General features: G+C 48.8%; 1 protein-coding gene across 3 annotated transcripts in view; it reads right to left on the reverse strand.

The window, feature by feature from the left end:
* CFAP46 (cilia and flagella associated protein 46) overlaps positions 1 to 25652 on the reverse strand; it is a 798890-nt gene that overhangs the window by 744369 nt on the left and 28869 nt on the right. For 2 of the 3 annotated variants that reach the window (XM_063962014.1, XM_063962012.1), the window contains exons 1-2: positions 2192 to 2369; positions 1534 to 1666 (exon numbers count right to left, since the gene is read on the reverse strand). In XM_063962014.1, coding sequence (XP_063818084.1) covers positions 1534 to 1582 — 49 coding nt within the window. In that variant the 5' untranslated portion in view covers positions 1583 to 1666; positions 2192 to 2369. Of the gene's footprint in view, positions 1 to 1533; positions 1667 to 2191; positions 2370 to 25652 lie in introns of those variants that run through there. The other variant, XM_063962013.1, reaches the window with a different exon arrangement.

Below are 25652 nucleotides of genomic sequence, written 5' to 3' on the forward strand. Positions count from 1 at the left end.
GTGGAAGAGTCTTTCTAAAGACTTTTTGAGCAATAAACATCTTGCCTCCAAGACGACTATCTGTATCCTGTGACAACAGAATTTCACCAAATGCCATTTCGTTCTCCAGCTGTTTGGGGTTGAGCCCAGTGTCTCTAAGCTCTACCCTCTGCCAGCTACCATTACAGGGATTGGTCAATGGTGGTGGACCAGTGGGAATCAGCCAATACCAATCAGGAGGTGTTGCAGCAGAGTGTCTATGCATTCACAGCAGTGAGCGGCTTCAGGTGCTTGGTGGTGCAGTATGTTACCCGCCCACTGCGCACTGGGTGGAGTCAGTAACAGGCGGTTAATGTCAGTAAATAGGAATCTCCTAATAGCAGAGGTCCAGTGGAATCAAACAAAATCTGTGATCACCTGGCATGCGAGGTGATCACAACAACAAGGGCTTTTAAGAATTATTTGCGAAAATAATAACTTAACTGCGCAAACACTGTCATTGTGTGCAGTTCGCATCCACCGCTGAATTAGGCCCATAGTGTATTAGGCACAATAGTTTAGTATTTTTGTTGCAAGGGATTTGGTATAAAGTCACAGATTAAGCATAACAATATATGGCGCAAGGTATGAAGCGGGTTGGTCATATCGTACCTCTGTTTACCCAGATTAGAGATTGAGTCGCAAACAGAAGCTACATGAAATACCAGCGTCAATATTAAGTAAACCCATGCATTGTACATTTGTCATATTAGTGATGTGAATAAGATTAATACTTTGTTAAAAAGACTTTGACAGGGTGCTAAGAATGGCTAAGACATAAAATCCGTGGTGCGGCCAACAGGCCATTTGGCACAATTTGAGGATATGTCTAGGTGGACAAATCTGTACATGTTTGCCATTACAGGGTGAGACTCCCATATCCAAAATGCTTGGCACCAGAAGTATTTTTGATATCGGATTTTTCCATATTTTGGAATAATTGCATACCATAATGAGATATCATGGCGATGGGACCCAAGTCTAAGCACAGAACGCATTTATGTTTCATATACACCTTATACACACAGCCTGAAGGTCATTAAATACAATATTCTTTATAACTTTGTGTATCAAACAAAGTTTGTGTACACTGAGCCATCAGAAAACAATGGTTGTACTATCTCAGTCTCACTCAAAAAATTCTGTATGTCTGAATATTTTGTATTTTGGTATCTTTGGATATGGGATACTCAACCTTTATTGGGATACACATGTTGCATGGCTTCTCTGGCATTAGGTCACAAGTTTGCCACTCTTAAGTTGCAGCATGCATCATAAACAAATGCCTATATAACCTGACTGTAATGGTCTTTGCGCAGCTTTTAAAGTAATGTTATGTCAACCCAGAAGAACCCCGCTGATTATAATTACTGCACTTGTTTTTCATACAGTAAAAGTTCAATTTTGATTGGCTAATTTTGAAACTCTAGTACTTAGAATTTGTTCCAAACATTTCTGTGCTCTTATACTCAGTTTTAACCATAAGTAAAAGAACACTTTATACATTAAAGTTACCTTGTTGATTTTCTGCTGCAGTGAGGTGCTGTCTTATAATTAAATCCATTTTTCTTTGTACTTCAAGGTGAGAGAATGAATACTGCAACAATTCAATGTACGTTTAGAAGATGTAATAGTAGCCAGGAGATGCCTACATATGGTAAACAGCAAATTACAGAATAAGCACAGGTACAATATAACCAACACACATAAACAAATATAGGTATACATTGGTGCATTTAGTAATCATACTAAAATAAACATTTCAATCTGCTTTATTATAACATTTAACGTGGTACAAACAACTTATTGAAACCTATCAAAAAAGGTGCATACACACGTGTGTACACAGCTTGCGATACCGACCCGCGGGATCGATATCGCAAGAAACAACAGACTGTGCAGACAAGTCAGTCTTGACTATCTAGTTCAAAGTATGCCATAGTCAAAATTGCACATAGCCAAAATCGTGTGTATAGACAATATCGGTGCTTCTGGGCTCTGGGGGGAGTTCAAGGGACATCGCATAGTCAAAATCGGGCATAGACAATATATCACCGTGTGAATGCACATTAAACTGCACTAGAAAGAATAAAACTCACACTGGTTGTTGCTGTTGATTTATAGAAAATATATATATATTGCAGCATGGTAGCGCAGTGGTTAGCATTATTACCTGCACTGAGGTCTTGGGTTCGATTGCCACTGGAGCCTTATCTATGCAGAGTTTGTATATTCTACCCAATTTCCCATGTTTACATGGGTCTCCATCAGGCAAGGGCGTGGCTATCATAGGTGCAGGCAGTGCAGCTGTTATGGGGCACAGAGCTGAGAGGGGCCCTCCTTCCCTGTCAAAGGTACATATGTTATATACATTTTTCGCCATTGGGTGATACGTAGGAGTCCTTTCAAACTTTTTTCTTGGGGACAGCAATATATTTAGGTATGCCTCTGGACCTACTCATTGTAGTGTGGTATAAAATGAACTGGAGGGCATTTAATGTTATAATAAGATTTTACTTACCGATAAATCTATTTCTCGTAGTCCGTAGTGGATGCTGGGGACTCCGTAAGGACCATGGGGATATAGCGGCTCCGCAGGAGACAGGGCACAATAATAAAAGCTTTAGGATCAGGTGGTGTGCACTGGCTCCTCCCCCTATGACCCTCCTCCAAGCCTCAGTTAGGATACTGTGCCCGGACGAGCGTGCATAATAAGGAAGGATATTGAATCCCGGGTAAGACTCATACCAGCCACACCAATTACACCGTACAACCTGTGATCTGAACCCAGTTAACAGTATGATAACAACGAAGGAGCCTCTGACAAGATGGCTCACAACAAGAATAACCCGATTTTTGTAACAATAACTATGTACAAGTATTGCAGACAATCCGCACTTGGGATGGGCGCCCAGCATCCACTACGGACTACGAGAAATAGATTTATCGGTAAGTAAAATCTTATTTTCTCTGACGTCCTAGTGGATGCTGGGGACTCCGTAAGGACCATGGGGATTATACCAAAGCTCCCAAACGGGCGGGAGAGTGCGGATGACCCTGCAGCACCGAATGAGAGACTCCACGTCCTCCTCAGCCAGGGTATCAAATTTGTAGAATTTAGCAAACGTGTTTGCCCCTGACCAAGTAACTGCTCGGCAAAGTTGTAAAGCCGAGACCCCTCGGGCAGTCGCCCAAGATGAGCCCCCTTCCTTTTGGAATGGGCTTTTACAGATTTTGGCTGTGGCAGGCCTGCCACAGAATGTGTAAACTGAATTGTATTACAAATCCAGCGAGCAATCGTCTGCTTAGAAGCAGGAGCACCCATCTTGTTGGGTGCATACAGGCTAAACAGCGAGTCAGATTTTCTGACTCCAGCCGTCCTGGAAACATATTTTTCAGGGCCCTGACAACGTCAAGTAACTTGGAGTCCTCCAAGTCCCTAGTACCCGCAGGTACCACAATGGGTTGGTTCATGTGAAAAACAGAAAACACCTTAAGGAGAAATTAAGGACGAGTCCTCAATTCTGCCCTGTCAGAATGAAAAATTAAGTAAGGGCTTTATATATGATAAAGCCGCCAATTCTGACACACGCCTGGCTGAAGCCAGGGCTAATAGCATCGTCACCTTCCATGTGAGATATTTTAAGTCCACAGTGGTGAGTGGTTCAAACCAATGTGACTTTAGGAAACTCAAAACAACATTGAGATCCCAAGGTGCCACTGGGGCACAAAATGAGGCTGTATATGTAGTACCCCTTTTACAAACATCTGAACGTCAGGCACTAAAGCCAGTTCTTTCTGGAAGAAATTCGACAGGGCCGAAATTTGAACCTTAATGGACCCTAATTTTAGGCCCATAGACAGTCCTGTTTTCAGGAAATGTAGGAAACGACCCAGTTGGAATTCCTCTGTAGGGGCCTTCTTGGCCTCACACCACGCAACATATTTTCACCAAATGCGGTGAAAATGTTTTGCGGTTACATCCTTCCTGTCTTTGACCAGGGTAGGGATGACTTCATCTGGAATGCCCTTTCAGGATCCGGCGTTCAACCGCCATGCCGTCAAACGCGGTCGCGGTAAGTCTTGGAACAGACAAGGCCCCTGCTGGAGCAGGTCCTTTCTTAAAGGTAGAGGCCACGGGTCTTCCGTGTACATCTCTTGAAGTTTCGGGTACCAAGTCCTTCTTGGCCAATCCGGAACCACGAGTATCGTTCTTACTCATCTCCCTCTCATGATTCTCAGTACTTTTGGTATGAGAGGCATAGGAGGGAACACATACTCTGACTGGTACACCCACAGTGTTACCAGAGCGTCCACCGCTATTGCCTGAGGGTCCCTTGACCTGGCGCAATATCTGTCTAGTTTTTTGTTCAGGCGGGACGCCATCATGTCCACCTTTGGTTTTTCCCAACGGTTTACAATCATGTGGAAGACTTCCCGATGAAGTCCCCACTCTCCCGGGTAGAGGTCATGCCTGCTGAGGAAGTCTGCTTCCCAGTTTTCCACTCCCGGAATGAACACTGCTGAGAGTGTTATCACATGATTTTTCGCCCAGCGAAGAATCCTTGTAGTTTCTGCCATTTCCCTCCTGCTTCTTGTGCCGCCCTGTTTACGTGGGCGACTGCCGTGATGTTGTCCCACTGGATCAATACCGGCTGACCTTGAAGCAGAGGTCTTGCTAAGTTTAGAGCATTGTAAATTGCCCTTAGCTCCAGTATATTTATGTGGAGAGAAGTCTCCAGACTTGATCACACTCTCTGGAAATTTTTTCCTTGTGTGACTGCTCCCCAGCCACTCAGGCTGGCATCCGTGGTCACCAGGACCCAGTCCTGAATGCCGAATCTGCGGCCCTTTCATAGATGAGCACTCTGCAGCCACCGCAGAAGAAACCCTTGTCCTTGGAGACAGGGTTATCCGCTGATGCATCTGAAGATGCGATCCGGACCATTTTTCCAGCAGATCCCACGGAAAGGTTCTTGCGTGAAATCTACCGAATGGGATCGCTTTGTAAGAAACCACCATTTTTCACAGAATCCTTGTGCAATGATGCACTGATACTTTTCCTGGTTTTAGGAGGTTCCTGACTAGCTCGGATAACTCCCTGGCTTTCTTCTCCGGGAGAAAACATCCTTTTCTGGACTGTGTCCAGAATCATCCCTAGGAACAGTAGACGTGTCGTCGGAAAAAACTGCGATTTTGGAATATTTAGAATCCACTCGTGCTGTCGTAGAACTACTTAAGATAGTGCTACTCCGACCTCCAACTGTTCTCTGGACCTTGCCTTTATCAGGAAAGCGTCCATATTTCTTTTAAGAAGAATCATCATTTCGGCCATTACCTTGGTAAAGACCCGGGGTGCCGTGGACAATCCAAACGGCAGCGTCTGAACCGATAGTGACAGTTCTGTACCACGAACCTGAGGTACCCTTGGTGAGAAGGCAAATTTGGACATGTAGGTAAGCGTCCCTGATATCCAGTGACACCATATCGTCCCCTTCTTCCTGGTTCGCTATCACTACTCTGAGTGACTCCATCTTGATTTGAACGCTTGTATGTAAGTGTTCAAATATTTCAGATCTCACCGAGCTGTCTGGCTTCAGTACCACAATATAGTGTGGAATAATACCCCTTCCCTTGTTGTAGAAGGGGTACTTTGATTATCACCTGCTGGGAATACAGCCTGTGAATTGTTCCCAATACTGCCTCCCTGTCGGAGGGAGACGTTGGTAAAGCAGACTTCAGGAACTTGTGAGGGGGAGACGTCTCGAATTTCCAATGTACACCTGGGATACTACGTGTAGGATCCAGGAGTCCACTTGTGAGTGAGCCCCCTGCGTGCTGAAACTCTTGAGATGACCCCCTACCGCACCTGAGTCCGCTTGTACTGCCCCAGCGTCATGCTGCGGACTTGGCAGAAGCTGTGGAGGGCTTCTGTTCCTGGGAATGGGCTGCCTGCTGCAGTCTTCTTCCCTTTCCTCTACCCCTGGGCAGATATGACTGGCCCTTTTGCCCGCCTGCCCTTATGGGGACGAAAGGACTGAGACTGAAAAGACTGTGTCCTTTTCTGCTGAGATGTGACTTGGGGTAACAAAAGGTGGATTTTTCAGCTGTTGCCATGGCCACCAGGTCCGATGGACCGCCCCTTTATACGGCAATACTTCCATGTGCCGTCTGGAATCTGCATCACCTGACCACTGTCGTGTCTTCGTCTGGCAGATATGGACATCACATTTACTCTTGATGCCAGAATGCAAATATCCCTCTGCGCATCTCGCATATATAGAAATGCATCTATAGTCAATAAAATCTTGTCCCTGTCAAGGGTATCAATATTTTCAGTCAGGAAATCCGACCAAGCCCCCTCAGCGCTGCACATCCAGGCTGAGGCGATTGCTGGTCGTAGTATAACACCAGTATGTGTGTATATACTTTTAGGATATTTTTCAGCTTCCTATCAGCTGGCTCCTTGAGGGCTGCCGTATCTGGAGACGGTAACGCCCCTTGTTTTTATAAGCGTGTGAGCGCCTTATCCACCCTAAGGTGTGTTTCCCAACTCGCCCTAACTTCTGGCGGGAAAGGGTATACCGCCAATAATTTTCTATCGGAGGAAACCCACGTTTCATCACACACTTCATTTAATTTATCTGATTCAGGAAAAACTACAAGTAGTTTATTCACACCCTACATAATACCCTTATTTGTGGTACTTGTAGTATCAGAAATATGTAACACCTCCTTCATTGCCCTTAACATGAAACGTGTGGCCCTAAAGGAAAATACGTTTGTTTATTCACCGTCGACACTGGAGTCAGTGTCCGTGTCTGTGTCTGTGTCAACCGACTGAGGTAAATGGGCGTTTTTACAAGCCCCTGACGGTGTTTGAGACGCCTGGACAGGTACTTATTTGTTTGCCGGCCGTCTCATGTCGTCAACCGACCTTGCAGCGTGTTGACATTATCACGTAATTCCTAAATAAGCCATCCATTCCAGTGTCGACTCCCTAGAGAGTGACATCACCAATACAGGCAATTTGCTCTGCCTCCTCACCAACATCGTCCTCCTACATGTCGACACACACGTACCGACACACAGCACACACACAGGGAATGCTCTGATAGAGGACAGGACCCCACTAGCCCTTTGGGGAGACAGAGGGAGAGTTTGCCAGCACACACCAAAAACGCTATAATTATACAGGGACAACCCCTTATACAAGTGTTTTCCCTTATAGCATTTTTATATATGTAATCATATCGCCAAATAAGTGCCCCCCCTCTCTGTTTTAACCCTGTTTCTGTAGTGCAGTGCAGGGGAGAGCCTGGGAGCCTTCCTCACAGCAGAGCTGAGCAGGAAAATGGCGCCGTGTGCTGAGGAGAATAGGCCCCGCCCCCTTTTCGGCGGGCTCTTCTCCCGGAGTTTGTGAGATCTGGCAGGGGTTAAATACATCCATATAGCCTCAAGGGCTATATGTGATGTATTTTAGCCATAAAAAGGTATTATACATTGCTGCCCAGGGCGCCCCCCCCAGCGCCCTGCACCCTCAGTGACAGTTGGTGACTGTTGGTGAAGTGTGCTGACAACAATGGCGCACAGCTGCAGTGCTGTGCGCTACCTTATGAAGACTGAAAGTCTTCTGCCGCCTGTTTCTGGACTCTGGACCTCTTCAACTTCGGCATCTGCAAGGGGGGTCGGCGGCACGGCTCCGGGACGAACCCCAGGGTGAGACCTGTGTTCCGACTCCCTCTGGAGCTAATGGTGTCCAGTAGCCTAAGAAGCAAATCCATCCTGCACGCAGGTGAGTTTACTTCTCTCCCCTAAGTCCCTCGTAGCAGTGAGCCTGTTGCCAGCAGGTCTCACTGAAAGAAAAAAACCTAACTTAAACTTTTATTCTAAGCAGCTCAGGAGAGCCACCTAGATTGCACCCTTCTCGGCCGGGCACAAAAATCTAACTGAGGCTTGGAGGAGGGTCATAGGGGGAGGAGCCAGTGCACACCACCTGATCCTAAAGCTTTTATTATTGTGCCCTGTCTCCTGCGGAGCCGCTATATCCCCATGGTCCTTACGGAGTCCCCAGCATCCACTAGGACGTCAGAGAAATAATATGAACCGGGGCACTGTAATAAGGTACAATATGAACGGGGAGCACTATATATCATAATGTGAATTGGGGGTACTGTGTGGCATAATGTGTACTGGCAGCTCTGACATGTGACATAGGGTGTACTTAATCACTACTGCGATTCATAAAAAAAACTTGGGAACTACTATGGAGCGTAACATTAAATAAGGCTCTACTATGTTTCAGAAAATGAACTAGGGCACTATTATAGGGCATAAAATTAACAACCGCTTCAGAGAAGAATTGGGACGGGGGCCCCTTCAAAATGTTGCTATGGGGCCCACAAAGTTCTGGCTACGCCCCTGCCATCAGGAGCTTGTTTCCTCCTACACTCCAAACATATAATGGTAGGTAGGATAATTGTCTTCTGCGATGTATGTATGTATGTGTGTGTGTAAGGGGGGGTGGAGGGGTATACGGATTGTAAGCTCCTCTGTGGCAGGAACTGATATGAATGACAAAACACTACTGATGGACTAAGGGGACTAGACGATCCGGTGCCTATGCCCACCATAGGAGTGCACAAAGATGCTCCTATTCTAGTGAATGGGGCGTGTGCATGTCACGGACGCGCTTGACCCAGACACGGCAATTGGTGCCCCGCACAGACGAGTCCGAGTCACAATTAGCGTGGCTCCATCTGTACCTGTAAAATTGCTGCGGAATATCTGTGCGCTACATAAAATAGGATTTTAGTACCTACCGGTAAATCCTTTTCTCCTAGTCCGTAGAGAATGCTGGGGACTCCTAAAGGACCATGGGATATAGACGGGATCCGCAGGAGCTTGGCACACTGAAAAGACTTTGACTGGGTGTGAACTGGCTCCTCCCTCTATGCCCCTCCTCCAGACCTCAGTTATAGGAACTGTGCCCAGGAGAGACGGACATTTCGAGGAAAGGATTTTTGTTTAAACTAAGGACGAGAAACCTACCAGCCCACACCACAAACATACCGTACAACCGGAGTAACAGTAAACTAGATAACAGTATGAATTAACAACAGCAACAAGCTGAAAACAACAAATACACAACCCGTGTGTAAACGAATTTAACCAGCAAGAATACACTGCAAGTAACAGTCCGCACTGGGATGGGCGCCCAGCATCCTCTACGGACTAGGAGAAAAGGATTTATCGGTAGGTACTAAAATCCTATTTTCTCTTACGTCCTAGAGGATGCTGGGGACTCCAAAAGGACCATGGGGTCTATACCAAAGCTCCAGAACGGGCGGGAGAGTGCGGACGACTCTGCAGCACCGATTGAGCAAACATGAGGTCCTCCTCAGCCAGGGTATCAAACTTGTAAAAGTTAGCAAAGGTGTATGAACCCGACCACGTAGCTGCTCGGCAAAGCTGAAGTGCCGAGACCCCTCGGGCATCCGCCCAAGATGAGCCAACTTTCCTGGTAGAATGGGCCTTTACTGACTTCGGCACCGGTAGCCCAACCGAAGAATGAGCTTGCTGAATCGTACTACAAATCCAGCGTGCAATAGTCTGCTTAGAAGCAGGATGACCAATCTTGTTGGAAGCATACAGGACAAACAGCGCCTCTGTTTTCCTGGCAACAGCCGTTCTGGCTACGTAAATCTTCAAAGCTATCACAACATCAAGAGACTTCGGAACTGCCACAGCATCCGTAGCCACAGGTACCACAATACGTTGTTTAATGTGAAACGAAGAAACCACCTTCGGCAGAAATTGTTGACGAGTCCTCAATTCCGCTCTATCCGAATGGAAGATCAAGTACGGACTCTTGTGAGATAAGGCCGCCAATTCTGACACTCGCCTGGCAGACGCCAGAGCCAACAGCATGACTACCTTCTAAGTGAGAAACTTTAACTCAACCTTACGCAAAGGTTCAAACCAGGAAGACATAAGAAACTGCAAGACCACTTCAAGATCCGATGGCGCCACATGGGGCACAAACGGAGGATGGATATGCATCACTCCCTTCACAAAAGTTTGAACCTCTGGAAGGACAGCCAATTCCTTTTGAAATAAAATAGATAAAGCCGAAATCTGCACTTTGATGGAACCCAATTTTAGGCCTGCATCGACGCCTGCTGGCAAAAAATGGAGAAACCGACCCAAGTGAAATTCCTCCGCAGGAGCAGTTTTGGTCTCACACCACAAAACATACATTCTCCAAATACGGTGATAATGTTTTGCCGTAACCTCCTCCCTAGCCTTAAGGAGAGTGGGAATGACCTCCCCGGGAACACCTTTTCGAGCTAAGATTTGGCGCTCAACTTCCAAACGCAGCCGCGGTAAGTCTAGAAACACGCATGATCCCTGCAATAACAGGTCCTCTCTTAGAGGAAGCGGCCAAGGATCTTCCACAAGTAATTCCTGAAGATCCGGATACCAGGCCCTTCTTGGCCAATCTGGAACGACGAGAATCGCCTGAACCCTTGCTCGTCAAATGATTCCCAGCACCTTTGGAATGAGAGGAAGTGGAGGTAACACATACACCAACAAAAAACACCCACGGAGTCACCAGGGCGTCCACTGCACTGGCTTGGGGGTCCCTTGACCTGGAACAATACCGCGGAAGCTTCTTGTTGAGGTGAGACGCCATCATGTCGATCAGCGGAATTCCCCAACGCTTCGTCACATCTGCAAATACCTCTTGGTGAAGAGCCCACTCTCCCGGATGGAGATCGTGTCTGCTGAGGAAGTCTGCTTCCTAGTTGTCCACTCCCGGAAGGAAGACTGCTGACAGAGCGCTCATGTGTTGTTTCGCCCAGCGAAGGATTCTTGTGACCTCCGCCATAGCCGCCCTGCTCCGTGTTCCGCCTTGACGGTTTATATGCGCCACCGCTGTTATCTTGTCCGATTGGATCAGGACAGGTCGACCCTGAAGAAGGGTTTTTGCTTGCAGCAGGCCATTGTAAATGGCTCTTAACTCGAGAACCATTTTCCCTGGAAATTTCTTCCTTCTGTGACTGCGCCCCAGCCTCAGAGACTTGCATCTGTTGTCAGTAGGACCCAGTCCTGGATTCCGAACCGGTGCCCTCCTAGGAGGTGAGAACTTTGTAGCCACCACAGTAGAGAAATCCTGGCCCTGGAAGATAGACTTATCTTCCGGTGCATGTGCAGGTGAGACCCGGACCATTTGCTCAGCAGATCCCACTGAAACACCCGGGCATGAAACCTGCCAAACGGAATGGCTTCGTACGCCGCAACCATTTTCCCCAGAACCCAAGTACATTGATAAATCGACACACTTGTCGGCCTCAGAAGCTCCCTGACCATCGTCTGTAGTTCCAGAGCTTTGTCTTCCGGAAGAAACAGTCTCCGTAACTCCGTGTCTAGAATCATGCCCAGAAAGGGCAGCCGAGTGGTCGGAATCAACTGAGACTTTGGCAAATTTAGAACCCAACCGTGTTGTCGCAGAACCGACAGAGACAAACTCACATTTTTCAACAATCGTTCCTTGGACCTCGCCTTTATCAGGAGATCGTCCATGTACGGGATAATTGTAACCCCTTGCTTGCGAAGGAAAACCATCATTTCTGCCATGACTTTGGTGAAAATCCTCGGGGCCGTGGAAAGCCCAAACGGCAACGTCTGAAATTGGTAATGAGAATCCTGTATCGCAAACCTGAGGAAAGCTTGATGCGGAGGATATATCGGGACGTGTAAGTAGGCATCCTTTATGTCGACTGACGCCATAAAATCCCCCCCTTCTAGGCTGGAAATCACAGCTCGAAGAGATTCCATTTTGAACTTGAAAACTTTCAAGTATGGATTGAGGGATTTTAGGTTCAGTATCGGTCTGACCGAACCGTCCGGTTTCGGTACAACAAAGAGGCTCGAGTAGAACCCCTCCCCCTGTTGGGACAGGGGAACGGGAACAACGACCCTTTGTTGACACAACTTTTGTATTGCTGCCTTCACCACCTACCTTTCCGGAAGAGACACTGGTAAGGCCGAAATGAAAAACCAGTGAGGGGGCATCTCCTGAAACTCCAGCCTGTATCCCTGAGATACTATATCTAGGACCCAAGGATCTAGGCCTGACTGAACCCAGACCTGACTGAAGAGCCGCAGACGGTCCCCCACCGGTCCAGACTCCCCCAGGGAAGCCCCAGCGTCATGCGGTGGACTTGGTAGAGGCGGGGGAGGACTTTTGGTCCTGGGCGCCTGATACTGCAGGCGACTTTCTTCCCCTTCCTCTACCCTTTGAAGCGAGGAAGGACGAACCTTTTCCACGCTTGTATTTATTTGGACGAAAGGACTGCATCTGCTGATGGGGTGCCTTTTTCTGCTACGAGGGAACATAAGGAAGAAAAGATGACTTACCCTCCGTCGCGGTAGACACCAGGTCAGCCAAGCCGTCACCAAACAAGACACTACCTTTGAAGGGGAGAGCTTCCATAGCTTTCTTGGAGTCAGCATCAGCATTCCATTGATGGATCCACAGCGCCCTCCTGGCCGAGATCGCCATGGCATTGGCTCTTGATCCCAAGAGACCAACATCCCTTGCCGCATCCTTCAGGTAATCTGCAGCGTCCTTGATATAACCAAGAGTCAAAAGAACATTATCTTTATCAAGGGTATCCATATCAGCAGCTAAATTATCAGCCCATTTAGCAATAGCACTACTCACCCACACGGACGCCACAGCAGGTCTGAGCAATGCACCCGTATTAGCGAAAAAATGGCCTTCAGAGAAGTCTCCAGCTTGCGATCCGCCGGATCCTTGAGTGCTGCCGTGTCAGGGGACGGAAGCGCCACCTTCTTAGACAAACGGGATAGAGCCTTGTCGACATTCGGAGACGACTCCCATTTTTCCCTGTCATCAGAGGGGAAAGGATACGCCATGAAAATTCTCTTGGGAATCTGCCACCTCTTGTCCGGCGACTCCCAAGCCTTTTCACAAAGAGTATTAATTTCATGAGAGGGGGGAAACTTCACCTCAGGCTTTTTCCCTTTAAACAAGCAAATCCTTGTTTCCTGCACCGCAGGTTCGTCAGAGATATGTAAAACACCTTTAATAGCCACAATCATGTACTGAATACTCTTAACTATCCTTGGGTGTAAAGTAGCCTCAGTGAAGTAGACATCGGAATCAGAATCCGTGTCGGTATCCGTATCTACCAACTGGGTAAACGACCGCTTTTGCAACCCTGACGGGGCCTGCACCTGAGACAAAGCATCCTCCATGGATTTCCTCCACATCTGTGTCTGAGACTCCGATTTATCTAATCTTTTAGACAATGAGGCCACATTTGTATTATGTGTACTTAACATTGTAAGCAAATCAGGTGTCGGCTGTGCCGACAGAGCCAACTCCAGACCCGCATCTGCGCCCCCAGCAACCTCCTCCGGGGAGTAACACTCAGTTTCAGACATGCCGACACGTAGTACCGACACACACACACTGCCTCAGCTAAGGGACAGACCCACAAGGAAGCCTGGATAGAGAAAACACAGAGGGAGTATGCCAGTTCACACCCCAGCACCCATATATCCCACCAAACGATATATGTGTAAAGCGCTGCTAAGAAATACAATAAATATGCACCAAATATCTGTGCCCCCCCCCCCCCCCCCCCCCCCCGATTTGCTGTCTGTTACTTGGAGTGGAGCTTGGAGGTCCCGGGGCAAGCGTCTCATGCAGCGGTTGTGGATGAGAGGAAATGGCGCTGGTGAGCTGTGCGGCTAAGCCCCGCCCCTTCCCGGCGCGCTTCAGCCCGCTAAAATTCAAACTTGAAAATGCTGGCGGGGGTACGGAAAACGGTGCCCGGGCACCGAAAATGCCTTCTGCCAGCCCTGCAAGACCCAGTAACATGCTGCCAGGGCGCCCCCCCCCCCCAGCGCCCTGCATCCTGTGAGTGCCGTTGGTGATGTGTGTGGGAGCACGGAGCGCAGCGCTACCGCTGCACTGTACCTCGTTACTGAAGTCTTCTGCCGTCTCTGAAGTCTTCGGATCTTCACATACTCACCGGCTTCTTTCTTCTGGCTTCTGTGAGGGGGGTGACGGCGCGGCTCCGGGAACAAGCAGCTAGGCGAACCAAGTGATCGAACCCTCTGGAGCTAATGGTGTCCAGTAGCCTAAGAAGCAGAGCCCTTAACTTAAGTAGAAGTAGGTCTGACTTCTCTCCCCTCAGTCCCTCGATGCAGGGAGCCTGTAGCCAGCAGGTCTCCCTGAAAATAAAAAACCTAACAAAAGTCTTTTCTGGAAAAACTCAGGAGAGCTCCCCTAGTGAGTGTCCAGTCAGTCCTGGGCACAAAGTCTAACTGAGGTCTGGAGGAGGGGCATAGAGGGAGGAGCCAGTTCACACCCAGTCAAAGTCTTTTCAGTGTGCCAAGCTCCTGCGGATCCCGTCTATACCCCATGGTCCTTTTGGAGTCCCCAGCATCCTCTAGGACGTAAGAGAAATAACTGTTAATAAACGTTGTACGTTATATTAAGGCACTATGTTTTGCCTATAATAACAATAATGAACAGAACAAATGTTTACATGTGTATGGGTATTTTCCCCAATATCTTGACTGTATTGTACACTACAAGGTGAACAGAGGGGATGCAGTCAAAATGCCAGCAGTCAAAAGACCGACCGCAGCATCCCGACGGACAGATTCGCAATAGACCCCACCAATAAGTAGCGGGGTTAGGCACTAGGGAGAGGGATAGGCTGCAGGGGTATAGGAGGTTTGAGTTAGGCTGCGGGAACGGGAGGTTAGGGTTGAGGGTGCAGGAGGATGGGTTAGGGTTAAAATACTTACCAGAATCCGCCAGGATTCTGTCCATCGGGATTCCGCTGTTAGTCTTCTGACTGCTGGGATTTCGTACCCAACCCGAACAGAGAACCACAATTATATAGGGACATGAACATTAACCAAAAACAGAAGATGAACCAGACATGGAGCTGAGCAGTATATACCAAGAAGCCAAAGGTCTAATGTTTGGAGACAAAAACGAGATTTATGGTAAGAACTTACCTTTGTTAAATCTCTTTCTGCGAGGTACACTGGGCTCCACAAGGATAGACATTGGGGTGTAGAGTAGGATCTTGATCCGAGGCACCAACAGGCTCAAAGCTTTGACTGTTCCCAGAATGCACAGCACCGCCTCCTCTATAACCCCGCCTCCCTGCACAGGAGCTCAGTTTTTAGTTAACCAGCCCAATGCAGTAGCAGGAAAAGAGACGACAACGGTTAGTAGCCACATCCACCACACTCTCACGACAGGAGAAGTGTCAGCGGCTAATGCCATACCAACCCAAAGAAGCTAAGAGCGTCAGGGTGGGCGCCTTGTGGAGTCCAGTGTACCTCGCAGAAAGAGTTTTAACAATGGTAAGTTCTTACCATAAATCTCGTTTTCTGCTGTGGGGTACACTGGGCTCCACAAGGATAGACATTGGGGATGTCCTAAAGCAGTTCCTTATGGGAGGGGACGCACTGTAGCGGGCACAAGAACCCGGCGTCCAAAGGAAGCATCCTGGGAAGCGGCAGTATCGAAGGTATAGAACCTTATGAACGTGTTCACTGAAGACCACGTAGCCGCCTTGCACAATTGTTCAAGGGTCGCACCACGGCGGGCCGCCCAAGAAAATCCAACAGACCGAGTAGAATGGGCCGTAATGTGAGCAGGAGCCGACAGACCAGCACTCACATAAGCATGTGCAATCACCATTCTAATCCATCTGGCCAAAGTCTGCTTGTGAGCAGGCCAATCCCGTTTGTGAAATCCAAACAGTACAAAGAGAGAATCAGATTTCCTAATGGAAGCAGTTCTCCTCACATAGATACGGAGAGCCAGTACCACATCCAAAGACTTCTCTTTGGGAGACAGATGAGGAGAAACAAGTGCCGGAAACACAATCTCCTGGTTAAGGTAGAACGAGGAAACCACCTTAGGTAAATATCCGGGACGAGTCCTAAGAACCACCCGGTCACAGTGAAATATCAGATATGGGGAACTACAGGACAAGGCACCCAAATCCGACACTCTTCTAGCTGAAGCAATAGCCAGTAGAAACACCACCTTAAGGGAAAGCCACTTAAGATCAGCTGAACCAAAAGGTTCAAACGGAGACTATTGTAACGCCTCCAAAACCACCGACAAGTCCCAAGGAGCCACAGGGTTGGATACGCAACACACCCTGAGTAAAGGTATGCACATCAGGTAAGGTCGCAATTTTTCTCTGAAACCACACCGACAAGGCAGAAATATGAACCTTGAGGGAGGCCAGACGTAGGCCTAAGTCCAGGCCCTGCTGAAGAAAAGCCAACAACTTGGCTATACTAAACTTGGAAGCGTCATAATCGTTAGATGCGCACCAAACAAAGTAAGAATGCCAGACCCTATAGTAAATCCGAGCCGAAGCCGGTTTCCGGGCCCGCAACATCGTTTGAATGACCGCCTCAGAAAACCCTTTAGCCCTTAAGACGGAAGCTTCAAGAGCCACACCGTCAAAGACAGCCGGGCTAGGTCCTAGTAGACACAGGGGCCCTGAACGAGGAGGTCTGGGCATTGTGGAAGTAGAATTGGACGCTCTGACGATAGGCCTTGCAGGTCTGAGAACTAGTGCCGTCTGGGCCACGCTGGAGCTATGAGAAGCAGAATTTCTTTTTCTTGCTTGAACTTCCGAATTACCCTGGGCAGGAGTGACACCGGAGGGAACACGTACGGCAGCCGAAACCTCCACGGCACTGCCAGCGCATCCACGAATGCTGCTTGAGGATCCCTTGTCCTTGCTCCGAAGACCGGAACCTTGTGATTGTGTCGAGACGCCATCAGATCTACGTCTGGAAGGCCCCACTTTTCCACTAGGAGTTGAAACACTTCTGGATGGAGGCCCCACTCGCCGGCATGTACGTCCTGACGACAGAGAAAGTCTGCTTCCCAATTCAGGACTCCCGGAATGAAGATTGCCGATATGGCCGGTAGATGGCGTTCCGCCCAATGTAGAATCCGTGAGACTTCCTTCATTGCCAGATGGCTTTGAGTGCCGCCTTGATGATTTATGTAAGCCACTGTGGTGGCGTTGTCCGACTGCACTTGAACAGGACGGTTGTGAATTAAATGCTGGGCTAGGTTCAATGCATTGAAGACCGCCCGCAATTACAGAATGTTGATTGAGAGGAGGGACTCCTCCTTGGTACACCGACCCTGAAGGGAGTGTTGCTCCAGCACCGCGCCCCAACCTCTTAGACTGGCATCTGTCGTCAACAGGACCAAGTTGGATATCCAGAAGGGACAGCCCCTGCACAAGTGTTGGTCCTGGAGCCACCAGAGCAGCGACAGACGGACCTCCGGAGTCAATGAGATCATTTGAGACCTGATCCGGTGAGGCAGGCCGTCCTACTTGGCTAGAATCAGCCTCTGGAGGGGGCGAGAATGGAATTGAGCATACTCCACCATGTCGAATGCTGAAACCATGAGGCACAGCACCTGCATCACCGAATGTATCGACACTTGCGGACGAGAAAGGAAGCAACGAATCCTGTCCTGAAGCTTCAGGACTTTCTCCTGACACAAGAACAACCTCTGGTTGTGAGTGTCCAATAGCGCTCCCAGATGCACCATGCTCTGAGCCGGGATCAGGGAGGATTTCTTCCAGTTGATGAGCCACCCGTGGGCTTGTAGAAACCGGACCGTCATATCTAGATGACGTAGGAGAAGTTCTGGGGAATTTGCCAGGATTAACAAGTCGTCCAGATACGGCAGTATCCTGACCCCTTGACGGCGGAGTACCACCGTCATCACCGCCATAACTTTGGTGAAGACTTGCGGAGCCATTGTTAAACCAAAAGGTAACGCCCGAAACTGGTAATGGAGGTTGCCAATAGCAAACCTCAGGTATTGCTGATGTGACGCTGCTATAGGAATATGCAGGTAAGCATCCTGTATGTCCAGGGAGACCATGTAGTCCCCGGTTCCAAAGCCAGAACTATAGAGCAAAGGGTTTCCATACGGAACTTGGAAACCTTCACAAACCTGTTCAATGCCTTGAGGTTGAGAATGGGCCGGGAGGACCCATTCGGTTTCGGGACTAGAAACAGCGGAGAATAGTACCCCCGGCCCCTCTGCGCCAGAGGCACCTGTACTACGACTCCTGTATCCAGGAGGGTCTGTACCACCGAATGCAGAGTGTCTGTCTGGCAAAATCGATGAGAGGGGCGGTTTTTGAAGGCTATGGCGTAACCTCGAGTGACGACTTCCCATACCCAGGCATCTGAAGTGGTCTTCAACCATTCCTGGCTATACCCTAGAAGCCAGCCCCCCTCCCTGGGATACCCCAGGGGGAGGCCAGCCCCGTCATGCGGCAGGCTTATCGGCCTTGGAAGCTGGCTGACGGGCCGCCCAGGCTCTTTTTGGCTTTGGCTTACCAGGTTTGGAAGTGCGGGCCTGCTTGTTGTACGCCTGACCTTTTGCTTTACTTGAAGGACAAAAGGGGCGAAAGGAAGTACCTTTAGCCTTCGACACAGAAGGAGCGGTACTTGGCAGACAGGCAGTTTTGGCAGTAGCCAAGTCAGCCACTATCTTATTTAAGTCCTCCCCAAACAAAACTTGAAAGGGAGTACCTCCAGGGTTTTTCTAGAGTCCAGATCCACAGACGAGGATCTCAGCCACAATATCCGGCGAGCCAGGACTGACGTAGTAGAGGCCTTGGCTGCTAGGATACCGGCATCAGAAGCCGCCTCTTTAATATAGCAAGAAGCTATGACAATATATGACAAGCATTGTCTAGAATGGTCAGAAGAGATTTCAGCTTCTAACTCCAAGGCCCATGCTTCAATAGCCTCTGCAGCCCATGTGGCTGCAATAGTGGGCCTTTGTGCAGTCCCCGTGAGGGTGTAAATCGCTTTAAGACAACCCTCCACACGTTTATCCGTAGGCTCTTTTAGAGACGTGACGGTAGTGACAGGATGAGCTGAGGAAACCACCATCCTAGCCACATGTGAGTCTACTGGAGGAGGCGTTTCCCAATTCTTAGACAGCTCTGGTGCGAGGGGATAGCGAGACAGCATCTTCTTTTGAGGCACAAACTTCGTACCCGGGTTTTCCCAGGGTTCCTGACGTATATCCACTAGGTGATCAGAGTGAGGTAAAACTTGTTTAACCACCTTCTGATGCTTGAACCTATCTGGTTTCTTAGGAGGGACGGATGGCTCGGGATCATCCGTAATCTGTAGAATTAACTTAATAGCCTCCAAAAGATCAGGAACATCCACATGTGAACTACCCACCCCATCAGCAGTATCTGAGTCAGAACCTGTGGGGTCAGTGTAAGTGCCGTCTTCATCAGACGAGGTGTCAGTGACAGCAGTGGATTGTGAGGAGACAAGCGATCGCTTAGAGGACCCCTTGGACTTAGGCGAGGGATGGTCAGACTTTTAGTAGTCAGGGACTGGTTCAACTTCTTCAATTGAGCAGATAAATCGTCTGCCCACATCGGGTTAGCTGCAGGGACCACATACGGTTGTACCGGCATTGGGGGTCCCATAGGGGGTATTAGTTTATTAACTAGCGTATGTAGAAGCGTGGAAAAAGCGGCCCACGGTGGGTCATTATGTACCTCTGTTGCCACAGTCCCACTTGGGGGGCAAGGAGCCCCCAGAACCAGAGCCCACAGCTGCTATATTCTCCTCATATGGATCTGTGGCTTCAGCGACACCGGCAGTGTGTTCAGCCCCAGAACCGTTACCCTCAGAAGCAGACATGATATAACTTGCAGTATCAGGTAACACAGTACAATTGGCAGCAGCACAATACCTCTTACCCAAACCCCTGCGCAGTGTAGTCAGCACTAGCAGAGATAAAGGAGAGATATGGTGACTAAATCACAGAGAAAAAATAAGATTTTAAACCTACCGGTAAATATTTTTCTCTTAGTCCGTAGAGGATGCTGGGGACTCCGTAAGGATCATGGGGATAGACGGGCTCCGCAGGAGACATGGGCACTTTAAGAAAGACTTTAGGTATGGGTGTGCACTGGCTCCTCCCTCTATGCCCCTCCTCCAGACCTCAGTTAGAGAAACTGTGCCCAGAGGAGACGGACAGTACGAGGAAAGGATTTTTGTTAATCCAAGGGCAAGATTCATACCAGCCACACCAATCACACCGTATAACTTGTGATATACTAATAAGTTAACAGTATGAAAACAACATAGCATCAGTCCAAGACCGATGAAAACTATAACATACCGTACAATCTGGCATACACTAAACCAGTTTACAGCATGAACAAAACAGCATCAGCCAGAGATTGATCTCAACTGTAACATAACCCTTATGTAAGCAAAACTATATACAAGTCTTGCAGAAGTAGTCCGCACTTGGGACGGGTGCCCAGCATCCTCTACGGACTACGAGAAAAAGATTTACCGGTAGGTTTAAAACTTGTTTTCTCTTACGTCCTAGAGGATGCTGGGGACTCCGTAAGGACCATGGGGATTATACCAAAGCTCCCAAACGGGCGGGAGAGTGTGGATGACTCTGCAGCACCGATTGAGCAAACAGGAGGTCCTCCTCAGCCAGGGTATCAAACTTATAGAATTTTGCAATGGTGTTTGAACCCGACCAAGTAGCAGCTCGGCACAGCTGTAGTGCCGAGACCCCTCGGGCAGCCGCCCAAGAAGAGCCCACCTTCCTAGTGTAATGGGCCTTGACCGATTTTGGTAACGGCAATCCAGCCGTAGAATGAGCCTGCTGAATAATGTTACAGATCCAGCGAGCAATAGTCTGCTTTGAAGCAGGGGCGCCAACCTTGTTGGCCGCATATAGGACAAACAGTGCTTCTGTTTTTCTGACTCTAGCCGCTCTGGCCACGTAAATTTTCAAAGCCCTGACTACGTCAAGGGACTCAGAATCCTCCAAGTCGCGCGTAGCCACAGGCACCACAAAAGGTTGGTTCATATGAAAAGATGACACCACCTTAGGCAAGAATTGAGGACGGGTCCCCAATTCCGCTCTATCCATATGGAAAACTAGATAGGGGCTTTTATGAGACAAAGCCGCCAATTCCGACACTCGCCTAGCCGAAGCCAAGGATAACAACATGACCACTTTCCAAGTGAGATATTTCAACTCCACCGTTTTAAGTGGTTCAAACCAGTGCGACTTAAGGAAACTCAACACCACGTTAAGGTCCCAAGGCGCCACCAGAGGTACAAAAGGAGGCTGAATATGCAGCACTCCCTTTACAAAAGTCTGTACTTCTGGGAGAGAAGCCAATTCTTTTTGAAAGAAAATGGATAAGGCCGAAATCTGAACCTTAATGGAGCCTAATTTTAGGCCCAAATTCACTCCAGTTTGTAGGAAGTGAAGGAAACGGCCCAGATGGAATTCTTCCGGAGGAGCATTCTTGGCCTCACACCAAGCAACATATTTTCGCCATATACGGTGATAATGTTTAGCTGTCACGTCCTTCCTAGCCTTTATCAGAGTAGGAATGACCTCATCCGGAATGCCCTTTTCCGCTAGGATCCGGTGTTCAACCGCCATGCCGTCAAACGCAGCTGCGGTAAGTCTTGGAACAGACAGGGCCACTGTTGCAACAGGTCCTGTCGTAGAGGAAGTGGCCACGGATCTTCTGTGAGCATTTCCAGTAGATCCAGATACCAGGTCCTTCATGGCCAATCTGGAACAATGAGAATGGTCTGTACTCCTCTTTTCCTTATTATTCTCAACACCTTTGGGATGAGAGGAAGAGGAGGAAAAAATAAGAATTTACTTACCGATAATTCTATTTTTCGTAGTCCGTAGTGGATGCTGGGGACTCCGTCAGGACCATGGGGAATAGCGGCTCCGCAGGAGACAGGGCACAAAAATAAAGCTTTAGGATTAGGTGGTGTGTACTGGCTCCTCCCCCTATGACCCTCCTCCAAGCCTCAGTTAGGATACTGTGCCCGGACGAGCGTACACAATAAGGAAGGATATTGAATCCCGGGTAAGACTCATACCAGCCACACCAATCACACCGTATAACTTGTGATCTGAACCCAGTTAACAGTATGACAACGTAGGAGCCTCTGAACAGACGTCTCACAACAATAACAACCCGAATTTGTTTGTAACAATAACTATGTACAAGTATTGCAGACAATCCGCACTTGGGATGGGCGCCCAGCATCCACTACGGACTACGAGAAATAGAATTATCGGTAAGTAAATTCTTATTTTCTCTAACGTCCTAAGTGGATGCTGAGGACTCCGTCAGGACCATGGGGATTATACCAAAGCTCCCAAACGGGCGGGAGAGTGCGGATGACTCTGCAGCACCGAATGAGAGAACTCAAGGTCCTCCTCAGCCAGGGTATCAAATTTGTAGAATTTTGCAAATGTGTTTGCCCCTGACCAAGTAGCAGCTCGGCAGAGTTGTAATGCCGAGACCCCCCGGGCAGCCGCCCAGGATGAGCCCACTTTCCTTGTGGAATGGGCCTTGACAGATTTAGGTTGTGGCAAGCCTGCCACAGAATGTGCAAGTTGAATTGTGCTACAAATCCAACGAGCAATCGTCTGCTTAGAAGCAGGAGCACCCATCTTGTTGGGTGCATACAATATAAACAGTGAGTCAGACTTTCTGACTCCCGCCGTTCTTGAAATATATATTTTCAATGCCCGGACCACGTCCAACAACTTGGAATCCTCCAAATCGTTAGTAGCCGCAGGCACCACAATAGGCTGGTTCAGGTGAAACGCTGACACCACCTTAGGCAGAAAATGAGGACGTGTCCGCAATTCTGCCCTGTCCGTATGGAAAATCAGATATGGGCTCTTATATGATAAAGCCGCCAATTCTGATACTCTCCTGGCTGAAGCCAGGGCCAGTAGCATGGTTACTTTCCATGTAAGATACTTCAACTCCACCGATTTGAGCGGCTCAAACCAATGGGATTTGAGAAAATCCAAGACTACATTAAGATCCCACGGTGCCACTGGGGGCACAACCGGGGGCTGTATATGTAGTACTCCTTTTACAAAAGTCTGGACTTAAGGAACTGAAGCCAATTCTTTCTGGAAGAAAATCGACAGGGCCGAAATTTGAACCTTAATGGACCCCAATTTGAGGCCCATAGACAATCCTGTTTGCAGGAAATGTAGGAATCGACCCAGTTGAAATTCCTCCGTGGGGGCCTTCCTGGCCTCACACCACGCAACATATTTTCTCCAAATGCGGTGATAATGTTGTGCAGTCACCTCCTTCCTGGCTTTTACCAGTGTAGGAATGACCTCTTCCGGAATGCCTTTTTCCCTTAGAATTCGGCGTTCAACCGCCATGCCGTCAAACGCAGCCGCGGTAAGTCTTGGAATAGACACGGTCCCTGCTGAAGCAGGTCCGGTCTTAGAGGTAGAGGCCACGGATCCTCCGTGAGCATCTCTTGAAGTTCCGGGTACCAAGTTCTTCTTGGCCAATCCGGAGCCACTAGTATCGTTCTTACTCCCTTTTGCCGTATAATTCTCAGTACCTTTGGTATGAGAGACAGAGGAGGGAACACATACACTGACTGGAACACCCACGGTGTTACCAGAGCGTCCACAGCTATTGCCTGAGGGTCTCTTGACCTGGCGCAATACCTGTCCAGTTTTTTGTTGAGGCGGGACGCCATCATATCCACCATTGGTTTTTCCCAACGGTTCACAATCATGTGGAAGACTTCTGGATGAAGTCCCCACTCTCCCGGGTGTAGATCGTGTCTGCTGAGGAAGTCTGCTTCCCAGTTGTCCACTCCCGGAATGAATACTGCTGACAGTGCTATCACATGATCTTCCGCCCAGCGAAGAATCCTTGCAGCTTCTGCCATTGCTGTCCTGCTTCTTGTGCCGCCCTGTCTGTTTACGTGGGCGACTGCCGTGATGTTGTCCGACTGGATCAACACCGGCTGACCCTGAAGCAGGGGTTTTGCCAGACTTAGAGCATTGTAAATCGCTCTTAGCTCCAGTATATTTATGTGAAGAGACATCTCCAGGCTTGACCATACTCCCTGGAAGTTTCTTCCCTGTGTGACCGCTCCCCAGCCTCTCAGACTGGCATCCGTGGTCACCAGGACCCAGTCCTGTATGCCGAATCTGCGGCCCTCTAACAGATGAGCACTCTGCAACCACCACAGACGAGACACCCTTGTCCGTGGCGATAAGGTTATCCGCTGATGCATCTGCAGATGCGATCCGGACCATTTGTCCAGCAGATCCCACTGAAAAGTTTGTGCGTGGAATCTGCCGAATGGAATCGCTTCGTAAGAAGCCACCATCTTTCCCAGGACTCTTGTGCATTGATGCACAGACACTTTCCCTGGTTTTAGGAGGTTCCTGACAAGTTCGGATAACTCCCTGGCTTTCACCTCCGGAAGAAACACCTTTTTCTGAACCGTGTCCAGAATCATTCCCAGGAACAGCAGACGTGTCGTCGGGGTCAACTGAGATTTTGGAAAATTCAGAATCCACCCGTGTTGTTGCAGCACTAGTTGGGTTAGTGCTACTCCGTCCTCCAGCTGTTCTCTGGACCTTGCCCTTATCAGGAGATCGTCCAAGTAAGGGATAATTAATACGCCTCTTCTTCGCAGAAGAATCATCATTTCGGCCATTACCTTGGTAAAGACCCGAGGTGCCGTGGACAATCCAAACGGCAGCGTCTGAAACTGATAATGACAGTTTTGCACCACGAACCTGAGGTACCCTTGATGTGAAGGGCAAATTGGGACATGTAGGTAAGCATCCTTTATGTCCAGGGACACCATAAAGTCCCCTTCTTCCAGATTCGCTATCACTGCTCTGAGTGACTCCATCTTGAACTTGAATTTTTGTATGTACAGGTTCAAAGATTTCAGATTTAGAATAGGTCTTACCGAGCCGTCCGGCTTCGGTACCACAAATAGCGTGGAGTAATACACCTTTCCCTGTTGTAGGAGGGGTACCTTGACTATCACCTGCTGAGAAAACAGCTTGTGAATGGCTTCCAATACCGTCGCCCTGTCTGAGGGAGACGTTGGCAAAGCAGACTTTAGGAACCGGCGAGGGGGAGACTTCTCGAATTCCAACCTGTAACCCTGAGATACTACCTGCAGAATCCAGGGGTCCACCTGTGAGCAAGCCCACTGTGCGCTGAAATTCTTGAGTCGACCCCCACCGCTCCTGAGTCCGCTTGTAAGGCCCCAGCGTCATGCTGAGGGCTTTGCAGAACCCTGGGAGGGCTTCTGTTCCTGGGCAGGGGCTGCTTGCTGCCCTCTCTTACCCCTTCCTCTGCCCCGAGGCAGATATGACTGTCCTTTTGTCCGCTTGTTCTTATAGGACCGAAAGGACTGCGGCTGAAAAGACGGTGTCTTTTTCTGTTGGGAGGGGGTCTGAGGTAAAAAGGTGGATTTTCCGGCAGTTGCCGTGGCCACCAGATCCGATAGACCGACGCCAAATAATTCCTCCCCTTTATACGGCAATACTTCCATATGTCGTTTGGAATCCGCATCACCTGACCACTGTCGCGTCCATAAACTCCTTCTGGCAGATATGGACATCGCATTTACTCTCGATGCCAGAGTGCAAATATCTCTCTGAGCATCTCGCA

The sequence above is a fragment of the Pseudophryne corroboree genome, chromosome 3, assembly GCF_028390025.1.
Source record: "Pseudophryne corroboree isolate aPseCor3 chromosome 3, aPseCor3.hap2, whole genome shotgun sequence".
Lineage (NCBI taxonomy): Eukaryota > Metazoa > Chordata > Amphibia > Anura > Myobatrachidae > Pseudophryne > Pseudophryne corroboree.